Below are 20,600 nucleotides of genomic sequence, written 5' to 3'. Positions count from 1 at the left end.
ACTGCTCATCATCTCACAGGATGAGGGAGATTGTACTCGGGAGGTTAAGCCTACGGCGCACATCGACCAGGTCCACACTCTCGGTAAGGATGTGTACCATGGTAAGATGGTCGAGGCAAGTACACTCCGGAGGGGGTTCTCCTTTCAATAGATGGGAGTGCGTCAGGTACCATGGCTGATCCGAAGACGACATAATACCAATGCTTCCCCCCCGAGAAGCCCGAAGGAAAGTCCTCCATACCTTCGTTGTTCCTTTTATCACTCTCAACTTATTTGGAAGTGGAATGGCCTGCCACTCCAACTCCCAATGGGACATAACCAGATGTCTCAGCTGAGTGTGAATATCACTTGTTGGAACCTGGTAAGGCAACGGGGGCAGTATTACTACTTCTTTGGCAGCCGTATCTGCTAACTCGTTTCCCCTCCACACCCATGTGGCTTGGGAGCCACATAAACGTGATTCTGGTGTCCGGCATCCGAACACCCGGCCAGCAGGTCCTGGACCCGCTGTACCAGAGGGTGCCGAGGGAAACAGGTATCAATAGACTGTAGCGAGCTCAAGGAGTCAGTACACAGAAGAAAGTGTCGGCGCTCATCGGAAAGTGCGTACCGGAGAGCTTCATTTCCGGAAGAGCAAAAAGAAATCTATCGTTAACGAACGCACAGTCCACCTTCGTTTCTGTCCTTGAACCATCCGTGTAAACGACGACTGATCCTGGATACAGGCCAACAACGGAGAGGAAGAGCGTCCGATAAATTGAAGGGTCCGTGTTTTCCTTCGGGCCAGTGTGCAGATCCACGATTATTTCAGGTTGTCGTACTACCCAGAGAGGTACCGCACTTGATTGCCTGACAAGGCAAGGAATCGAAGGTATGTGAAACAATCTGTGACTGCTATCCAAGCGTATTCCAACCGGCCGCGTTGCTCGAGGATAATCGGCGTACAACCAACTGTTTCTGTTGTTGAATATGCAAGGATAGCTTGGGTGAAGTGGCATTTGTCGCAAATTAGCAGCATACGCCAGAAGGAGCTGCTAGCGCCACAGCTGTAAAGGTGGCACACCAGATTCAGCGAGCAGGCTAGCTATGGGGCTTGTTCGAAAAGCTCCCGTCGCTAACCGAACCCCGCTGTGGTGGATGCTGTTCAGTTTTGAAAGGACACTTGGTCTTGCTGAGCCATATGCTGCACTGCCGTACTCTAACCAGGATAAAATATGTGCCCGATAGAATCGTAGGAGCACTATGCGATCCGCTCCCCAATTACTGCTGCTAAGGAACTACAAGAGATTAAGCCTCTTGGTTGCATTGCACTTTTAGTCACCGCACATGTGACTCCCACGATAATTTACTATTGAAAAGGAGCCCATCTCAGTGGTGTATCCCCAGGGCTTGGGTGTCCTCATTTTGGATAGTCAGGCAACGTCACACTTGCCAACAGCTGTTCGGCCAAATTGATCTGGAAGCTGGTAAAGCCTACTCGCTTCTTGTCAGGGTTGAGGAGGCGATGAATGATGTTGGAATTCAGAAGTGTCATGTCTAGCATGTAGAAGTATATTTTTTTGTATCCATTTACATACTTCCTCATCAAGGGGAATGATGAGTCTCTGGTCATGGGAATCAACACCACCCATTCCATAGTTGTAGTCAACAACAATATTGGGTCTGAACTTCTTTTTTCCATCATACTTTACCACTTCAAGGTAATCTGGCCTTCATTTCAATAACAGATACAGGAAACCAGTGTTCCTTTTCATATGACATTACCCTATTTATATCCTTGGCAGCTGCTACAAGACATTTACTTGCATTAGCATTTGTCTCATTGGTTAGATGTTCCCAAAAGTCTGCTGTTGGGCATTGTCCTAGGAGCCTTTGAACAACACTATTTATTTCACCAGCTGCGATGCATGAATGATACTCTGGAATATTACTTATGTGCTCCCAGTTCCCTATCGTGTAAATATGATTAGATGCCGTTGGTGTGGCATCAGTTGTAGCCCTAAAATTCAGTGACATATTTGATGGCAAAACAGCACTTTGTTAACCCCTAGCAGCGCTCACGTCACTATCACACGAACTACTTTCACCACATTCATTTCCACTAAACTTTTCATAGCTTATTTCTATATCAATGCCACTCATTTCCAAAAATTCCCTTATAATCGCTTCGTCACTCAACTTGGAGGCAGCCATGATTTAGCTTACGATGAGGTTGCTAAGATACAGGTTATTCTTTCCTCAGAATAACTGCACAGAATTGTTTATCAAATACATCAATGGAATAAAACAGTTCTTCCATCTGTCAAGATGTTACCTTACTAATATCAAATCCTTTCACAAAGGAAACTGGCTTAGAGCGGGTCCAGAAATAAACACTACGCGCGGGCGGAGAGATCCGTCTTTGTACCAGAGTGCGGTCGAGAGCCAGGACGGAAAAATCCATCAAAGTATGTCACGGGGTTAAAAAAGTGATTATGCTCAGTGAAAAATGGTAAATAAGAGTGTAAAAAACCTATGGAATGGCTTTAAAGCAATTATTGAGGAGTAAAAAAAACAGGTATATAACTTTAAAGGTGGGAAGGAATGGTAAGGACCCAAAATATTATAACAGAAAGATAAAGAGATCAAGAAGGTGGTGCAGTTTAGAAAGAAATAGAGTTACTAGAAAATTGAGTTTAGTGAATAAGTCAGCTAAGGACAACATGATGGCAAGCATAATTGGCAGTCATATGAATTTTAGGAAAAATAGAAGGAGATACTGTATATATAGGTACTTTAAGGCAGAAACAGGTTCAAGGAAGGATATTCCAAGGAACATTAACGAACAAAAGGAGAGTATACGTGAGAACTTACAGAAGGCAGAAGTATTTAATCGGTGGTATGTAAAGTTAATTGGTTATATGGATAATGTCCAGGTTGAGGAAGGTGATTAATACTGGCAAAGTACAGAAATTTACATATGATAAAAGACATTTACAAAAATTTTCAAAAATTGAAAGTCGGACAAAAAAGCAGGGATTGATAAGATTTGTGCTGCTTTCTTTTGGATCTTATTAAGTAATCCTCGTAGGGGTCCCATACACTGGATTTATACTCTAATGCTGGTCTTACCAGAGACTTATACGCCCAACTGATAAGATACTGCTTGCATTAAGATGATGTACCAAATGAATGGGAAGTGGCTGTAATAGCACCAGTGCACAAAGGAAATGGTGAAAAACAGAAAATAGATAACTAAAGGCCAGTCAGCTTTACATGCAATGCTTGTAAGCTGTGGGAATGCAATTTATCTGATTATATTATACATGTTTGCAAAATTTCAACTGGTTTGTTAGAAGGCAGTTCGGGTTTAGGAAAGGTTATTCCAGTGAGGCTCAACTTGTAGGATCCAGCAAGATATAGTACGTAATTTAGACAAAGGAGGTCAAATGGACTGTATGGTTATTGACTTATCCTAGACTTTTGATAAGGTAGATCATTCAACACTACCTTCTTTTTCCTATTGGCTTTACGTCGCACAAACACATATGTCTTACGGCGACAATGTGACAGGAAAGGGCTAGGACTGGAAAGGAAGCGGCCATGGCCTTTCAGCCCCAGCATTTGCCTGGTGTGAAAATGGGAAACCACGGAAAACCATCTTCAGGGCTGCCGACAGTGGGGTTCGAATCTACTATCTCCCAAATACTGGATACTGGCCGCACTTAAGCGACTGCAGCTATCGAGCTCGCTCGTTCAACACTACTGATGAAAATGAGGGCTATTGGACTAGACAAAAGAGTTGTTGAGTGGGTGGCTGTATTTCTGGAAAACAGAATTTAGAGAATTAGAGCAGAGAAAGTATCATCTGATCCCGCAAGACAGTATTATTTGGGAACTTTTTGTTTTGTTACGTATATGAAAAATGTGAGTAAAGAACTGGAATCATGGGTGAGGTTTTTTGAGGATATGTTATACTGTATAGAGTAATAAAGTTACAGGATTGTGAGCAACTACATAAAGACAACAATATTGTGAACTGGAGGACAGACAATGGTGTAACTGTAAGTGGGATGAAAAGTCAGGTTGTAAGTTCCACCACAAGGAAGAATTTTCTCAGTTTTAATTACTGTGTTGATGGAGTGGTAGTGCCTCATAGGGATCACTGTAAACATCTGGATGTTAATATATGAAAATATCTTCACTGGGGTAATCACATTAATGAGATTGTAAATAAAGGTTACAGATCTCTTCATATGGTTATCAGGGTATTTATGAGTTGTAGTAAGGATGTAACGGAGAGGGTATATAAGTCTCTGGTAAGACCCCAATTAGAGTATGGTTCCAGTGTATGGGACTCACACCAGGATTACTTGATACAAGACATGGAAAAAATCCAAAGGAAAGAAGCAAAATTTGTACTGGAAAGACATGCGAGTAAGGAGACAACCTGAAAATCTAACCAGTATGTTCAGAGCTGTCAGTGGAAAGATGATGTGGATTGATGTTAGTAAATGAATAAGTTTGACTGAAGTTTTTAAATGTAGGATAAAGTTGGAATTCCTTAAAGACAAATTGGGGAAAATATTCATACAGAGGAAGAGAAATTAGGGACTGGACTGATTTATTACAATAAGTGTTTGATAAATTTGCAAGTTCTTTGAAATCATTTCTCTCAGTCTGCATCATTACAAATTAGAGCTATCTGACGGCAAGATAGGGGCCCCAGTGTAGAAAGCCAAGAATTACAGCTGAGAGGATTCGTTGTGCTGACCACACAACGCCTTGAAATCTGCAGGTCTTCAGGTTGAGCAGTGGCCGCTTGGCAGGTGATGATCCTTTGGCGCTGTTGTGCCACAGGGTTTGATTTTTGAAATCATTTAAGAAAAGGCTAGGCAATCAATTGGTAGGGAATATGCCACTGGTAGGGAATATGCCACCTGAACTACAGCCCTAAATGCAGATCAATGATTGAAGATTAATTCAGGTACACATTAATGCAAGGGGGAAATAGTAGTCAGCATTAAAGGTACTGGTGTGTGTTGTATTAAATAATGTTGTATTGAAATAACTTTAATTAAAAAAGTGTAGCTGTATTGTTGCAAAGGCTCTCATTTGTTGTTTTGTTGGGTTATAAGTTGTCGGATATATGCTATCTTACATCTAACCTAACCCTTGTAAAACCTTCAATTATATATGTTTAATATATTTTTATTATCTTTTGTTATACGCTAAGTATGCCTAACGTATCATTGTCCTGTAAATATGTATTGTAAATTCATATAACCTCAAAATCTGTTCAGTCGAAGTCTGTAGAAAACTCTGTAATATTCGTATATTGACTATTCTTTCGACACATATAGAAGCTTTTGGAAGCATACCGTAATGTTCTGTTATCTAGATATGTGTGGTAACTTTAGGAATTACGTAGATTTCTTCTTCACGGTTTTTCATATTGTGGAAGAATATTTGAGTTTAATCTACACTGGAGCACTCCGATCGGGAGGCTGGTGGATCTATTGTTTCTTGTATGATAATATCTGTTCCTTTCAGAGCACTGCAAGAACATTTCCAGAAGTTAGAGATTTCTAGACTAGCTGTCGGACGGTATATATATCGAGCTGACGACAGAGAGGCCGGATAATCAGTCTTGCCTTGTGATGATGAAGTGAATAATCAGTGTGAGGACTAGCTGATATCTGTACTTGTCAGAATCGACTGTGAACTGCTTCAGTGTACTTTTCATAATTGTGTTGCAGTGTTGTTTATAATTGTGTGTAATTTGTGTAGTCGTTAAGCTGAGTGGGAACTGTGTGTTGTTAAGGAATAGACTCGGTGACAAAGTGATTTTACCAATCAAGAAGAGCACGTATCTCGCGATATTTATTTATACCAAATAGAATCACATTGAGAACGATAAAATAGTATTTCTTTTTTGTAAACAGTCAGAAACTCCTTGGTCTGAGATGATGCAAGACTTTATTATTAGAGTCAGCTGTATACATTATGGGTGGAGTCTCCTTCTTAAGGGAATGTTAAAAACACCCTAGGAATGTTTTCCCATTCTGTAATCCACTCTCCATATAAAAATTTGTCCAGCTCCTCCCCCTCAGTATATAGACTGGCTCATAAAAAGTATTTTAAATTTCTATGTTTTGCTCAACATATTTTGGTGCCTCTATATACTCAACTGCTTGGAACATGGCTACCAGATTAGCTTTTTTCCTCTTAGAGTTCATTTTTTACCCCCGATAATTCCAAGTACTTTCTGTACACCATTTGTTTGCCAGTTGTCCTCGTAACAAATGAAGACTATCTTTACAGTGCACTTCAATTTCCTTAACAGGATACATGTGGAAAACATCCTAAAAAATTATAAAATACTCCAATATAGGCTTAACGTTTACTGATCAAGATTTTTAAGTATACTACTCACCAAAATATCTCTTCTTCTCATTAACATACAAGAAGTTCTTGATTCCTTAGCAACATCACCCAATGAAACTTCTTTCCAATATGTATATCTAGATGTTTACATAGCTTACTAGAAGTCATATATAAAAAAAAGAGGAACAAGAAAAGTAATAAATAATAAGATAAACATAAGTCGGTACCAGAAGAGGGAGCAACAAAAATGAAGACAAGGACAAACATGAAACCCCTCCCCCCACACACGCACACATGACTTCATTAGTCATGAAACAAACATGAAACCCCTCCCCCCACACACACACACGACTTCATTAGTCACCGTATTTTTTTACAATTTGCGTTAAGTTTCACCAACACAGATACGTCTTATGGAGACTATGGGATAGGAAAGGTCTAGGAGTAAGAAGAAAGCATCTGTGGCCGTCATTAAGATACAGCCTGGTTTGAAAATTGGAAATCATAGAAAACCGCTTTCAGGGCTGCTGATAGTGGGGTTCGAAACCACTATCTCCCGAATGCAAGCTGACAGTTATGTGATCGAAACCACTCAGCCACTTGCTCGGTTTTTGTCACATGTTAGTTCCTTTCCATTACTAACAGTAGTCACTTCGATCACATCATATCTAAATGATTATCAAAGTCCAATGTAATAATCTGATTGGAGAAAGAGACTATCAGTACCACACCTGTATATAGCCTTTAAAGAACTTCTTTGAAACTACCTACATCGAATAATATCTAATGGGATATGCAAGTCCCAATATACTAAGAATTTGTATCTCCAATATTTGTAAATAATCAAGAAATAGAACTGGAAATATTCATTTTTTTTTTTCTTTCTAGTATGACATTATGTTCCACCCAAATGAGACATGGTATATAAAGAAACAGGCACATTAATGCATCAAAGCACTACACCCCACTACCTCACAGTTTCCTTAGCAGTTAAATGGTACACAAGTGATTCAACTGACATTGTAAGTCATGATTTATGCAATTTTATGTGCGCCTAAACTAATACTAATGTTACCGCGCGTAAACTAATACTAATGTTACCGTACTGGTTTTGCATCCTACTAACTACTTTTACAATTTTTGGAGATGCTGTGGTGCCAGGATTTTGTCCTGCATGAGTTCTTTTAGTGGCCAATAAATCTTCAAATACCTTCAAATACCACCAGACCGAGCCACGGTCTAGCCCATCAACATCGGCTCAGAAAGCCAGAGTTTCTACAATCTGAATCACTCAGCCTGGCATGTACCCCTATACTGGTAATACAGCCCTACAATATTATACATGTTGTATCATCATGGTTCTCAAAAGATGTTTCATAAACCTCTGAATGTATAAATGTTATATTTAAAGTACAGTATCGGTTAAAGAGTGGTGGGTACCTGTGTCCCATTAGCGAGATAGAGAGGTGCATTTTGTCTTTTTTATATCTGCAACAACCTTCATTACATTGCACAGATGTCCATATTTTCCCATATTTTTAAAGTCTGTAGAATACTTTCTTACTTACCATCTGAATAGCGTGGTTATAGAGGATCTTATCAGCAGTTATATTAGTGCTCCCTGGATCCACACCAGCCTTCTGAAGAAGTCCTGGAGTATTCAGCTGCTTGCAGTCATTCAAACATTGACGGAACTTGGAGTTCAAGACACTGACCACTGCAAATATTAAATCACACAGACGCACACTTACTAAAGTAATCATAAAAAGCAAAACCACAACTGTAACCTGGATCTGTACCTCAGAAAGGCTCAAAATAGGACGCAAGAAAGCGTGAGCAGTGTCACTGTTATTCTGAAGTGACCAAGGAACAGTGGACCTATAGTAAAAGAGTGTCCAAGACAAGCTGTGACTTGTCCCCCCAGCCTATGCCATACTGAATGTGATATGATACAAAATAAACAAACATAAAATAAATCCTACACAACTTTCATATACTTATCATGTATTAACCAAATGCAACCATTTCTCCCTTTAAAACATCACTGCGGAGGAAACCTATGATGATTATCATCATCGTATGGCCTTAGCTACTGTGTGCACACATTTTAAATTGACACCATCTGGCTGTCTACTCATCAATTTTGATGTTCCATTTTTCTCTAGGACTACTAGATGGCAGAGAAAATTGAATTTCTCCTGGGCATCTAATGTCGAGTTTTTAATGAATTTTGCTGGTAAACGCCAAATGTGTAACCAGAGATCTTTTACATACAGACATCATTACAAGATATTAGAATCTTTCCATACTGACGGTTTTCACTTTATAAAGGAAAAATTTGATGTATCCTCCTATTCAATACATAATTCCATCATTAGATGGAGTAATAAAATTCAAACATGTTTCGACACGTTTGAGTCATCTTCAGTAAAATAAGGGGGGGAGAGTTAAAGTTATTTACATAATACAAGCTAACAATGTGCTAAAACATAATGAAGGAATAAATGAAAAACAAGAGAGACATGACGGAAATAAGAAACAATACAGTATACATCATTTCCATCATTAGATGGAGCAATAAATAACTCGCTTAAACAAATTCAGTGAAAAAAGGTTAATATTATACATAATTGAATCTAAAAAGTGTGTTAAACCTAAGAAAAAGAAGGAATGGAAACAAACAATAAGTGCTTGTAGTGAGGTTGCGGACCTCTTAGCCTAAAAATTTTGCAGTTTGATACAATTCAGAAAACAGGACAAAATCAATGTGTTGAAAATTCAGAACTGACAGTCTATCTTTGTAGAGTCACCATCATCACGAATGGCTAGGAGGGGAGCAATAAAGCTTGAGAACTCAAGTTTGAGACGAGACAATGTGCCAGGTGAAATGTATCTGACGTGATGGAAAAATGCTGATGAATTTCGAATTTTAGAATAGCAGCATTTTCAATTTCTTCTCAATTTAGCAGTCCCGTTCTCGATGATTGTTTCAAATGTTGACTAGGTGTGTTTGCCTTATTTTAAATGGTCGAGAGGGCAGGGACAAAATTAACAAGCAATGTTAGAGAAGATAACAGGTGCATGGTAAACTGTCTGTGACCATAGTGGAAACCATCAATGAAGTTCCATAAAAAGAAATCTCTTCTGAACCACAAACTATATGAAACTCATTTAGAAGTTTCCACTCTTCTTTGCCCCATCGAATGGGCGTCCTTTCAATTGCACGTCACTAACAAACTTAATCATACTTTGTTAAAGAAACAAAACACACTTGACAAAAAATGGAATGCTCTTTCAAAAATAACACTTAGCAAACATAATACCCCAAACAGCATAAAGCCAAATTATTTTCACCAACTGGTAGTAAACATAAGTAAAATCAATCTCGATGCTGATGATCTTTATGTGCTGAGCAGAGGACCTAAACATAACTGGGGCAATCCTTCTAACAGTGATAATTTAATTTCTACCATAGCTGAATCGGAATTAGCCATTAATAAATTACCCACAAACATACAAGAAGAGGTCCGATATGAAGTCATACGTAAACTATCTTTTATCCTTAATCAACAACAAACCACTAAATCCAACACAGAACACGCAGCTAAAGTCCACAAACTAAAGAAGAAATTCAAACACAATGACTTAATAATAACAAAAGTGACAAAGGGAACGCTACTGTAATCGTGCATAAAAATGACTATATCAATAAAGAACAAATGTTTTTTACAACAACTTCATAACCTCTAAAAAGATCCAACTAATAAAATACAAAGAGACCTAAAAACCATTTTAAGAATGTTTCGTTTTTGTTTAACGATCTTGAAAAATCCAAAATGATTATTATGAATCCAAAGCTTCCCACAGCAAAAGTGCTCCCCAACATCCATAAAGCCGACATAACCATAAAACCTACTACAGTATCAATTTCCAAAATAGTCTGACCTATGAGGTATCTCAGCTCATTCACAAATTCCTCAAATCACACTATTGTTTTCAAGTAAAGAATTCTACAGAATTTTGCAATAAAATTAAACACTTTAATTTATCCAAACACCACACACTTCATTCATTTGAATTACTAACATGTATGCTAATGTGCCCATTAACACCGTACAAGTGATTAAAAACAATCTTTCCAAATTCAGCAATTTAAGTATAGGCAAAATAGATGAATTTATTCGGATTCTGAAATTTACACTGAATAACAATTTCTTCGATAATGTCATTTACCAACAGATACGTCTTTCCAAGGGGTCAACAGCTTCAGGGATCCTTGCAGATATTTACATCGATCATTTAGAACATTCTCACATCAATGGTAAGATTAACGGCATTCAACAATTGACATGCTATGTAGACGACACATTTGTTATTTTAGATTCCCGTGTTACTAACAGCAACACAGTACTTGAATTTATCAACTCCATTAACCCACATACAAAATTCACCATGGAGTCAGAAAACAATCATCATCATCATCATCATCATCAAGTTTCCACTCCAGTTTCCCAGGTGTGGTTTACGAGTGCTCTCCATTTTAGCCTATTCATGTACAACTGCTCCTTCAAGACTTCATCCCAGTTGATTCCTTTGGATGTGAAATCTTCCTTCACTTGGTCCAGCCGTCTCTTTCCAGTAATCTCAGTATGCAACCATTGTTTTACAATTCTTCTGTCATACGTTTGACGTGACTGAACCATCACAAGCATGCCCTAGTGATGGTCTTCTTCAGGGACTGATTTATTCCAGCTTGTTCCCTAATCTTATCATTTCTTACTTTGTCTTTCCTAGTCTTTTGAAGCATGCTTCTTAGAAACTTCATTTCTGAAGCCTGAAGTCTGCTCTCATATTTTTTGGTAGCTGTGCTTGTTTCCAACCCTTAAGTCAATATAGGGACAAAGTATGTTCGAAACAGAGTTTGTTTTGATCTTAGTGGCACTTGTTTATTCCAGAGCAGATATCGAACTTGCTGATAGAATTGACTGGATATGTGAATACGGTTATTTAATTCAAGCTATATCTGTTGTCACTTGATATTATGCATCCAAGGTATTGATACTGGTTTACTGTTTCCAATTGTACACCCTCCAGCATTATATTATCTTTACTTCTCTGTCTGTTAACAGACATTGCATCAGTTTTTTGTAGCACTTACTTTCAGTCCATATTTTTTCAGATGATTCCAGACGTTCAGCCTTTCCTGGACTTCCATGTCGCTATTTCCCCAAATAACTATATCATCTGCAAAAGCAAATGCTTTAACCCTAGAACTGCTGCAGATTTACCTGTCAAGTGCTGCAGCAAATTCCCATAAAGCACACACTACAGGAATTTGGTACCTGTAAGCGGACTGTAATCATAAAATATAACTTATCATACATCAATAGAAAGCTGAAAGACTGTTCTATATTATTTTGATAGAGGTGAATCATTCAGAGTCATCAGTTTGAAATAATGATAAAAAATATTTTATAAAAAAATTATAAAAACATTTATTGACTTTTCTGCTCTAGAAAATCATATTGCCAAGTTAAATGTGTGTCAGAGACATCATAAATGATAAGTCCACAGTTTTTTTGCTACTATTTAAAGAACCAGCTTTAAATTTTTCCTGTTAATTACTAAAGTAGAAAATTATTTTTAAAATATGACATTTCTCGATTTTGCACAAACATGAGAAATACACCTTCTGCCTTTTCCTTATGTCAGTTGCTTTCTGCCTGTATTATGATCAAAGTCTTTGTAACACCCTACACAAATACCAACATTACAACTCAAACATCCATAATTAGATCATCTTCCTTTTTTGCTATCTCCATTATTGCACACCACATACTTTCGCTGACATTTATTTCCTAACTTTTCAATTGTATGGGAATTCACAGATGCGTTTAGTGGGATATCATTCTCTTCATTTTCAGCACTACACAGTGATTCTATAAGATGCACCATAAAATCATACCTAGGCATAAGAACATTGTCATCGGTGTTTTTACTGTACAAAACATATGAATTCAACACTGCCATGCCTATCAAGTGAAAAAAAAAAAAAAGTTTGTAGCAGTTCCTATGACTAGACTGCACTGAGGACACATGATCAATCTTCTGATCAGATACATCAACTCCCCTCATTCCTGTTGTGTATTCACTGACCACTGCTGGCATAGAAATTTCAGCCCCTTTGGATGAACGACGTTTCACTAAATTATTTGTCTCTGGACATGCTGTAGAAATTACTGTCAGGGGTTTCTTCTTGGATTTTTTCTCTCTCCATGCACAAAACAACACAGGGCCACTTCTTTTATACAAAATTTGTCCTGGTTGCAATTTTAAATTTTTTGCCGCACAAGGAAGATTCTTTCTGTTGCTGCGAACTGTACCTGTGAGTCGAGTTTTCTTCTCCCAAAGAGCCAAAGCTAGCTCAATAGATGTGTACCAGTTGCCAACAATTATATGATACCCCTTCCAAAATATATTTCCTAAGGAATTCAGTAAATTCATTATGACATCATTCATTTTCCAATTGATTTTGGGCCCCCAGATTTGACAGGCGAATATACACTGAACTGCAGAGTGTAATACGAACCAGGCTCACATACCTTGAAGAGTTTTATGCCCCACTGATGATGATGTTTGTTAGGTAAATATTGTATTAATTTAGACCTATTTTTGTACCTACTAATGTTTCATCAATACTTAGAACTTTTCCAGGAATGTAGTGTCTTTTGAAACATGCATTGAAATGATCAATTGCACGCCTAGTTTTGAACAGTGGATCATATCCTGGATCACCTGGTTTCCTGCTACAGCTGTTGTCTGCTAAATGAAAAAATCTATTTATGAGCAAGAACATGTCACGGGGCATTACGTTTTTATTTATTTATTTATTTAATTAATTAATTATTAGATACAGCCTATGGAGGGCCATTTTACACTAATAATAAGTTTAAATATGTATAAAAGATAACAAAGGTATAAACAACAATATTAAATAACAACAATAAATTAACAATTTTAACAGTAACAATGTAACAACAATGACAACGGTAACTGGCAAGGGTCGGTTACTGAAATTAGGAAGAAGAAAGGTTGAGGGTTGGAGGGACGGAAGAAAGTGAAAACCTGGGGAGGACTTAGAGGGATCTTCTAATTTTTTGTTTGAAGGATGCGAAAGGTGTGAATATGTCAATATCGGGTAGTGAGTTACCAAGAGTAGGGAGACGGTGGAAGATAGAGCACTGTTGTAAAGTTAGGCGCGGATGGGCCACATGATGGGTGCGCCGGTTGCGTGTAGGGCAGGGAGGAACGTGTATAGGGAAGTACGCCGGAAGAGTATTACATTTGGTGTAGCCATTGATTATTTTGTGAAGGTAACATAGATCAGAGAATTGTAAACGGCTTCTCAGGTCAAGTATACCCAGATAGTTCATAATGTCAGATTTAGTTTTGTTCTTAAAGACAGGGTTGCGAGTCTTAACAATGAAAGTGAAAAAGTTAAAAATACTATTTAGTTGGGATATGTTTGTGATAGCAGATGAGGACCAAATAGGGGAAGAAAAGTCAATAATGGGGAGAACATATGAGACAAAGTATGTTTTTAAGGCGTTAATATAATTAATTTCAGTAAACCTGTAAAGAATGCCTAGAGTACGCATAGCACAGGATTTTATAGAGTGAATGTGAGCAGAGAAGGTTAGTTTACAGTCTATTATAACACCTAGGTCTCTTATCTGAGAAGCCGATTGCTATGTATTCCCCTGGATGGTATATGCAGAGTTCATTCTTTGCTTTAGTAATGAAAAGGAGATTGTATTGCACTTCTTAACATTGGGAGAAAGATTCCATTTCTTAAACCAGTCACCACACAAATTCAGAACAGTCTGTAATTCATCACAGTCATCAGGCGTAGACACTTCTCTTAGGATTTTCAGATCGTCAGCGTACAAGAGAAGGGAACACTGACTATTTTGGGTGCAATGAATTATGTCATCGATATAGAGAACAAAGAGTAGGGGTCCCAGAATACTGCCCTGAGATACACCTGATAACACAGGTAACCATGATGAGGCAGATTCAGGGAGTACCACTCTTTGTTTTCTGCCGGAGAGGAAACTTGTTATCAATGACAAGATGGGGCCATGGATATTAAATCTGGTGGCGAGCTTATGAAGAAGAAGTGCATGATCCACTGAGTCGAATGCCTTGGCCAGATCTATATAGATTACATCTAATTGAGATTTATTTTCCATTGCTGTATTGATGTGGTGATTGAGAACAGTGAGGTTAGTGAGGCATGATTTTCCGGGAGTGAATCCGTGTTGTTCTTCAGAGAGGTACGGCTGTGTGAAGAAGAGGAGTTGGCGGTGGATTATTCTTTCAAGAACAGAGGATAGTATTGGAACGATAGATACTGGGCGGTATGATGAGATATCATGTTTGTTGCCAGATTTGAAAATAGGTGTGATATCAGCTTGTTTCCAGCTGTCGGGGAATGTACCAGTAGCCATACATGGGTTTAAAATTGTAGACAATGGTGCACAGAGAGATGCAGATGTATTTTTTAGGAATATAGGGCTAATATCATTGGGCCCGGTGGAGCGGATTGTTCGGAGACTATTGAGAATATTTTGAACTTCGTTAGGGGTCGCTGATATTTGCGACAGAGAGTAACTGCAAACACTATTGATCTGTGGTAGTTCTGTGAGAGGTGCAGGAGGGGTAAAGGTGGAGTGAAAGTACTCATTGTCTAAAATAGGGTATATCCTGACTGGGATATTGTGTACTCCAATAACGAAAAATATTCTTCTTCTTTAGTAGACCCATATTGAGAACAAGTCCAATAAAACGTTTCAACTGTGCAATATTCACACCACCTTCAGGCCACAAACGAAACCTACTCTTTCATTGCAGAACACCTAATTTATGTAGATACTGCTCAGCATACCTGTTAGTCTCTTCAACGAGAAGTCTCCAAAAACCCAGTGTGAGAAACAGATTGAAGTACATAATCAGCGCAGAATTACGGGGAGGCAAGTTCACAGGGCCGGGATGATGAACGACAAATGGTACATTGTTACCTGGAAAGCCACTTTCATCGGGTTGTATATCAGTCCAGTTCACACTTACGCCTTCACGGCTAACATTAGGCATGTTTACATTGTCTGTAGGAACATGATCACTATCGCTTGCATTGAGGGGGATTTCCATAACTTACGGGACATCCTGTTCGCCGGTATCACTGCCACTGCTTTCACCATCTTAATTTTAATACAAATCCACACAGTAATCACTGTCATCGTCCATACTATCACACGAATCGTCAAAAATCAAGCGCTCAATTTCTGAGTCGTCCACATAGTTGGCTGCCATTTTGCTCAATGCAATCTCAATGTCAACATGAAAGTACTTCCACTTCTGCAGCCAAATAATAGACTGCATATTGTCATTTGTTTGCCAAAGGCTTTTGCTATGAAAGATAAAATCATCAGGAACCAACATGGCTTGAAATTAGTGCCATGTGTTGGCTAACAGTAATACTATATTTGAATTCCCAGACCGTCTCCCAGGGAGACGACCACACTTGACCAAACAGCACAGCATCTTCCTGGAAGAGGGTCTGCAGTTCTAGGGTTAAGATCCATGTTGGTGTTCTGCTTCACTTCTTTTATGATTTCATCTATGATGGTGATGAATAGTAATGGTGAAAGGGCACTGCCTTGTTGCACTCCTCAAGATGTCTGGAACCAATCTGAATATCCATTTTCTACTTGAACACAGCTGTAGCAGTCATCATAAAGCATTTTTATTCTCTGAATGAGTTCCATAAATACATTTTTCCTTTTAAGATACTTCCACATAGTTGTTCTAGAGACACTATCGAATTCTTTTTCGATGTCTAGAAACACAAATGTCAAGTTACGATCTTTCTCCCAGGGCTTTTCTAATACGAGTGTGAATATGATGTCTATAGTTGATCTATATTTCTTAAATCCATATTGTTCTTCTTGCAGTTGGGGTTCAATAATTTTCCTTAATCTTTTCTCAAGAATCTTCTCAAAATATTTTTAAACCATGGGACAGTAAGGTAATCCCTCTATAGTTGCTGCACTTTTTTCAGCTTCCTTTCTTTAACAGGGGAACTATAACTCCCTTTTTCCAGTCATATGGTATTATTTTATCCTTCCATATTGCCCTTATCACCATTTATAGCCACTGAATTCCTTGTGGGCCAGCAGCTTTATTCATGTCTGCACTTAGTTCAACAAAGCTAGTAGCTCGTTCATTGCGCATACTTTTAAGGGCTGATTCTACTTCACTCCAAGTCGGTGGCATTTCTTCAGATATATTATCACTGCAGCTTGACTGAATCTGTGCATTAGGACTGGAGTCCTTCTCTATACCATTGTATAAATTCTCAAAGTACAATTTCATAATTTCTCTTATTTCTGTGTCTTACCTAGTGATGCTCCCATCTGGTTTCTGTAAACCTGCTATTTGCTCATAATTACTCCTGGTATTTTTAATAACACTGTACATCAATTTGGAATTTGCTTTACTATCTTCATCTAATTTTTTTGTAAAATCAATCGAAGACTTTTGTTTTTCTTCTGCTACTATTTGTTTCACTCGCAATCTCAATCTCTGTATATCTGTTGTAATTCACGCATTTATCCATCTTCTTTCTGAATTTCTCTATCTCGAGCCTTTCTTGCTTCATTTTTCTTCTGAACTGCACTCTTGACTTCATCATTCCACCAGGATGGTTTTCTTTCCTTTACTTTACTTTACTTTACTACTAGTTTTACCACACATTTCTACAGCAGTTCCAACAAGACATTCTTTGAATCAGTTCCATTCTGTATTTCCTCCTCGTGTTCTGTCTGTAGGTATTTTGGAGGCCATCTTTTTTGTATACATCATTTTGTTTTCTACTTTTTTCAGTTCCCAGGTTTTAATTTTTGATTTTTTGGTTTTTCTTGGTGTGTGGATTTTTACTTTTTTTTTGATGATTGCAAGAAGCAGTCTGTGGTCACTATCTAAGCTCTCACTTGGTACAAGCTGAACACCACAAATAGTTTGACCAGCATTTCTGTCAGATATTATGTAATCTATTAAGGATTTGGATTGTCCATCCCAACTATACCGTGTTATTTTGTGAGATAATTGTTTTTGAAACCAGGTGTTATTTATTTTTAAGCCATTTCTCACACCTTCCTGGTTCCTGGTACAAAAACCATCAGGCCCAACACATTTTCATACACAAGTCTGTCTGTTCCCACTTGTGCATTCAGATCACCCATCACTAATACATTTTCTACACATTTTCTACTCCTTCAGTAGCTTCCTCCAGGTCAGATTGAAATTGCTCCTTTTCTTCTTCATCACATCCAGACTGTGGGACATATACCTGTATGACTTAACACCACCTTATTGAAGGAGACATCCAGTTTGATGATTCTGTCATTCACATATATCACTTCACTTACAGCATCTATACCTTCTCTCAATACAAATCTGACACCATTCCTAGCTTCGGTTTTGTTACCCATCCAGTGAAGTTTATGTCCTTTCCTTAGTTGTTTTACTCCTGTGCCTTTCCATTTTGTCTCACCTATGCCAAGGATGCAAAGTTTCCTCCTCTCCATCAAATCCACCAGTTCTTCATATTTACTTGTCAATGTAAGGATGTTTAGTGTTCCAAACCTATGTTTGATTTTTTTGATTTGGGATTTCTTCGCATAACATTGTTAAAGATCATCAGCCTTTAATGCCCTTAATTACCTGGACTTAACCATTATGCGTAACTGCAACACCACTTTATCCTTTAACACAGGGCCTCTCAAATGCCCAAAATCTCACAAGTGCAAATCGAGGCGCAAGAGCTCCGTGCACTGTGCATCAGTCCTGCTCGGCTCAGACCAACGCTTCGTCTCTGGGCTACTCGACTAAGCTTGGCTCAACTCGGCTTTGGAGCGCTACGGAGCAAGTGAGGAAGAGGGAGACAGGGGGAGTGAGCTAGATAGATGTGGGGAAAGAGAGTTACAGCACTATTGCACCAAATCGAGGAGTGGGGGTCTGCACTCTGGTCAACCAAGCGAAGTCGTTTTTCGCACCGTGCACAGTGCCCCTGAGAGGCCCTGCTTTAATATATACAGCAAACCCACCCACACCATCAATACCACCCAACAAACTTCTGTGCACCCAGACATACATAAGAAAGCAGCTTTCATTAGCATGGTACTCAGAGCATTATAAAAAAGAAATTAATACTATTTACAATTTTGCAGAAGACAATGGTTTCAGTAGAACCTTCATCAGCAGAATCATGAATATATAAGAGCAGACCCAAGACTGCCCTAGAAAAAGATTCCGCTCCTAAAGAGAAGTTTTCCACTTTCGCTTTCAATAATAGTAGCATTTACAAAATTTCTAATATCCTAAAAAACACAACATTAAAATAGCATTTAGATACTCCCACAACAACTCCAAATTCATTTTCAATCCACACACTGTCAACAATAACAACAACAACAACATTAATAATAGATATTTGAACTCCAGTGTTTACAAATTAAAATGCCAATCCTGTAATTCCGGCTATGTAGGTCAAACAGGCAGCCATTTTGTCATAAGATAGGCCGAAAATCGTAACGCTCTCAAATATAATAGTTTTTCAGCAATGAGTGAACGTCATAAAGCATCCAGCCACGAATACACATCAATAGATGAAGATCTTAAGATCTTTCATTATGAGCAAAAAGGCACCTTGCTCAACATTCTTGAGAGCATCCACATCGATTTAGAACAGTTTATGAACCCCTCTCACAATTTAAATGAAATCAACGAAAAAAACACTATTTGAAACATTCATTCCATATATTTTTCAGAACTCATATCATAAAAACAAACCCTGCCTCCATCTTTCCAACTTACCACCACTCCCCCCTCCCCACCCTGCAACCACCAATTTCCCCTCCATTCCTCCCATCCTCGAAAACACAGCTGAGCCAACAATAGACACGATCGTAAGAACGCGACCATTAACTCTGATAATGCCAAGCCGTTTCGAGAGTACAACCACCTATTAAGTACCATAAGTTTAAAGTTTCTCTCCACACTCATTTTACACTTTTTACTTATCAGCCGAAGTTTCTCACAGCCTCATTTTTTCCATTACAGATTGGAATTTCAATGACTGTTTTCACTATGGTCACAGACAGTTTACCATGCACCTGTTATCTTCTCCAACACAGCTTCTCAATTTTGTCGCTGCCCTCCCGACCATTTAAAATAAGGCAAACACACCTAGCCAACATTGGAAACAATCATTGTGAACAGAACCGCTAAACTGAGAAGAAATTGAGAATGCTGCTATTCTAAAATTCGAAATTAATCAGCGTTTTTACATCACGTTGTCACATTTCACCTGGCACATTGTCTCCTCTCAAACTCGAATTCTCAAGCTTTATCGCTCCCCTCCTAGCCATTCGTGGTGATAGTGACTCTAAAAAAGACAGACTGTCAGTTCTGAATTTTCAACACAGTGATTTCGTCCTGTTTTTTGAACTGTATCAAACTGCAAAATTTTTAGACTAAGAGGTCCGCAACCTCAATATAAGCACTTATTGTTCATTTCCGCCCGTATCATTTTTCATTTCTTTTCTTCTTAGGTTTAACACACTTTTTAGATTCAATTATCTATTATATTAACTTTTTTTTTTCACTAAATTTGTTTCAACGAGTTATTTATTGCTCCATCTAATGATGGAAATGATGTATACTGTATTGTTTTTATTTCCGTCATGTCTCTTTCGTTTTCCATTTATTCCTTCATTAAGTTTTTAGCACATTTTTAGCTTGTATTATGTAAGTAACTTTAACCCCCTCCTCCATTCACTGAAGATGGCTCAGACGAGTCGATACATGTTTGAATTTTATTACTCCATTTAATGATGGAATTATGTATTGAATAGGAGGATACATTACATTTTTTCTTTGTAAACCGAAAATACAGACATCATACGACATGGAGTATCGAATGGACTTCTTTCCGCCATTCAAAAATCCTAGTACCTCTGCTGGCACAGTTATAAGAATTGAAGAAATGTCCACCTATTCAATACAAATTAATATTTGATGCAGTTTATATTTACATTCAATATGTCACGGAACAGGTTTCGACCCTTTAAGGGTCATCCTCAGCCATTACAACTAAAATTGACGATGTATGT

The 20,600-nt window shown here is 38.2% G+C and overlaps 1 protein-coding gene across 2 annotated transcripts in view; it reads right to left on the bottom strand.

The window, feature by feature from the left end:
- Atg1 (serine/threonine-protein kinase unc-51-like protein Atg1) overlaps positions 1-20,600 on the bottom strand; it is a 431,394-nt gene that overhangs the window by 36,549 nt on the left and 374,245 nt on the right. For both annotated transcript variants that reach the window (XM_067141810.2, XM_067141811.2), the window contains one exon: positions 7,935-8,083. In XM_067141810.2, coding sequence (XP_066997911.1) covers positions 7,935-8,083 — 149 coding nt within the window. The remainder of the gene's footprint in view (positions 1-7,934; positions 8,084-20,600) is intronic.

The sequence above is a fragment of the Anabrus simplex genome, chromosome 2, assembly GCF_040414725.1.
Source record: "Anabrus simplex isolate iqAnaSimp1 chromosome 2, ASM4041472v1, whole genome shotgun sequence".
Taxonomy (NCBI): Eukaryota; Metazoa; Arthropoda; class Insecta; order Orthoptera; family Tettigoniidae; genus Anabrus; species Anabrus simplex.
This window is presented reverse-complemented; position numbering and strand designations above follow the sequence as displayed.